The sequence below is a fragment of the Nicotiana attenuata genome, unplaced genomic scaffold, assembly GCF_001879085.1.
Source record: "Nicotiana attenuata strain UT unplaced genomic scaffold, NIATTr2, whole genome shotgun sequence".
Taxonomy (NCBI): domain Eukaryota; kingdom Viridiplantae; phylum Streptophyta; class Magnoliopsida; order Solanales; family Solanaceae; genus Nicotiana; species Nicotiana attenuata.
The window spans coordinates 1-2,499 of NW_017670599.1; the positions used below are offsets into that span (position 1 = coordinate 1).

Below are 2,499 nucleotides of genomic sequence, written 5' to 3' on the forward strand. Positions count from 1 at the left end.
AAAAAGAGAGATGAAAGTGAGAGCAACTTGGCAGTGCAGTTAAGTTACCGCTACTTACCGGATCATTTGAGACATTGCCTTCTGACTATGGGAGTATTTAGGGAGGATGAAAAAATTGGAGCATCTAAATTGATGTTACTCTGGATGGCCGAAGGCCTCGTTCAATGTAGTGATGAGAGAGGATTGGAGGCAGTAGCTGAAGCTTACTTGACCGATATAATTTCTAGTAGCCTACTAATGGTTTCAAAGACGACCTTTTATGGCAAGGTGAAGTACTTGCAAATTCATGATCTAGTGCGTGACTTTGTCTTAAACAAAGCTAAAGAAGAAAAGTTCATGCAAGTTATAGGGACACATAACCAATATCAACCTTCATATGATGAGGAACATCGAGTGTGCATTCACCTCGACCATAAGCTTCGTCATGATTTGCAGAGATTCAACAACAAAGTAGATAGATTCCTCACAAGCGGCTCCAAAAAAGGAACATCTTTTGGACAAGATCTTAAATCGTTCTTTGTTACTAATAACGTGGATGATTTTCTTGCTTATAGAGATTTTTGGGATAGCGAGGCTAATTTTCATGGTACTGTTTCTGAAGAGTATTTATCTCGTTCGTATCATTTCTCTTCAGTTGGAGATTTAAGACTTCTTAGAGTGTTGGATTTCAAGAACTGCATTCCAGGGGATTATACGAATATAGAAGATATACTGCAATCACTAGTTCACCTGAGATACCTGGCAATGTGTTTCGAAAAGTTTTTTTTCGAGTGGGTATCACACATGTGCGACCTGGAAACTTTACTGGTGGATACTGAGAGAATGGTAGATGCGACACCTCATATTTGGAAGATGACGAAACTAAAGCATGTAGACCTATTAACACTTTTACCTCGTGAGTTATTTGCAGTTTCTGAAGAAGGTCAGTCTAAGTTGGAGAATTTGAGGGCCTTTAAAGGCATGTGTTTACTTCGTGAGGATATAGAGTTAATTGAGAGGTTTCCCAATCTTCAAAAGCTTTTCCTCATGATAGCTGATAATGATGAATCTAACTCTCCCGTTCTGAAATTGGATGTTCTTACACAGCTTCAATCCCTCGTGCTTGGTTCGATGTGTAATATCACCAAGTATTATTTACCTTCAAGTCTCAAAGAGCTGATCCTCCGCCAAGTTAATATACTAGCAAGTGCAACTTCCACAATCGCTGGGTTACCCAACCTTCAAAGACTGTTATTTCAAGGGTGTATATTCGAGCAAGAGGAGTGGGACGTGAGAGATATGGAATTCCCAGTACTCAAAATCTTAAAATTTCGAGGAGTTCAGCTTAGGGTATGGCATGTCTCAGAATCATCATCATTTCCCATGCTTGAGAGTTTAGTGCTAAGATCTGTTGAATTGCTTGAGAAGATTCCTGAAAGTTTTGTGGAAATTGGAACACTTACATCAATCAAGGTGATCGATTGTGATGATAATCTCAAGGCTTCAGCTTTGGAGATTGAGGAAGAAGTAGAAGCAACTACAGGATGTGACAACCTCAAGGTCTATATTTTTCCACATTACTCTCGGTATGTCTTTCTTTTCACCCTTAATTTTTTTTTTGATAAAGTAACTCAATTTAAGAGGGAACAAAAAGAAACAGAAGAGTAGGTTATAACTGCAGAGTAGGTTTATATCTTATGTATGCTACATCAATCCTAACACATTGTTAATGTTGTTAAAAAAAAAGGGAACAAAAAGAAGCAAAAGAGGAATATGAAGAGGAAGAGAAAGAGGAAGAAGTAGAAGAAGAAGCAGCAGCAGAAGAAAAAGAGAAGGGAGAAGAATAAGAAGAAGAAGAAGAAGAAGAAGAAGAAGAAGAAGAAGAAGAAGAAAAGAAAGAGGATGAGGAGGAGGAAGATGACAAAGTTACAGAGCTTTTAGCGTCATCATTTAAGACTTTCAATCTTGGTTACAGCAGCAGCAGCAGTAGCGGCAGAAGCAGAAGAAAAACAGAAGAAGTAGAAGAAGAAGAAGCAGCAACAGCAAAAGTAGAAGCAGAGGAGGAGGAAGATGATCATTTAAGACTTTCAATCTTGATTACATGCTTTTTCTTTTTCTTCTCTTTTTCTTTTGGTCGCATAAATATAACAAATAGTCCACAGAACTTACTTATTAAAAGTTGTTTGGACATTTTCACCATTCATGTTATTCTCTGTAAAGCCCTATAAGTTTTGTACAATATGTCTAGCTAATTTTGTAACGTCATTACAGTGACACCAAGTATATTCGGAGGTGCATATCATCTTGGGAATATGTGAACATATTTACGGGATTAGTTGATTATTGAGCAAAATTCATTTATAACCACTCGCGGCCTAACCCGGTAGACACAAAATGACCTTATAGAAGTCATAGCCTAAAAATAATGGAATTTATCTATTTTGATAACTTCCCACGCAAGTAACCTTTCTCTGGAATTCCTATAATGAAATTTGCCTTATGGTTGAGGTTTGCATCCAA

General features: G+C 37.6%; 1 protein-coding gene across 1 annotated transcript; it reads left to right on the plus strand.

The window, feature by feature from the left end:
- The first annotated feature begins 87 nt into the window (after positions 1 to 87).
- LOC109241385 (putative late blight resistance protein homolog R1C-3) lies at positions 88 to 2,207 on the plus strand. The gene is made up of 2 exons (XM_019408129.1): positions 88 to 1,565; positions 1,955 to 2,207. The coding sequence occupies exons 1-2, from the start codon at positions 88 to 90 to the stop codon at positions 2,205 to 2,207; spliced, it is 1,731 nt and encodes a 576-aa protein (XP_019263674.1).
- The last annotated feature ends 292 nt before the right edge of the window (positions 2,208 to 2,499 follow it).

Excerpts from the sequence above, each read along its gene's own strand:
- LOC109241385 (XM_019408129.1), top strand. The coding sequence starts at position 88 with ATGGGAGTATTTAGGGAGGATGAAAAAATTGGAGCATCTAAATTGATG. Across the intron at positions 1,566-1,954 it reads ATTTTTCCACATTACTCTCG|CAGCAGCAGCAGTAGCGGCA; the intron begins GTATGTCTTTCT and ends TCTTGGTTACAG.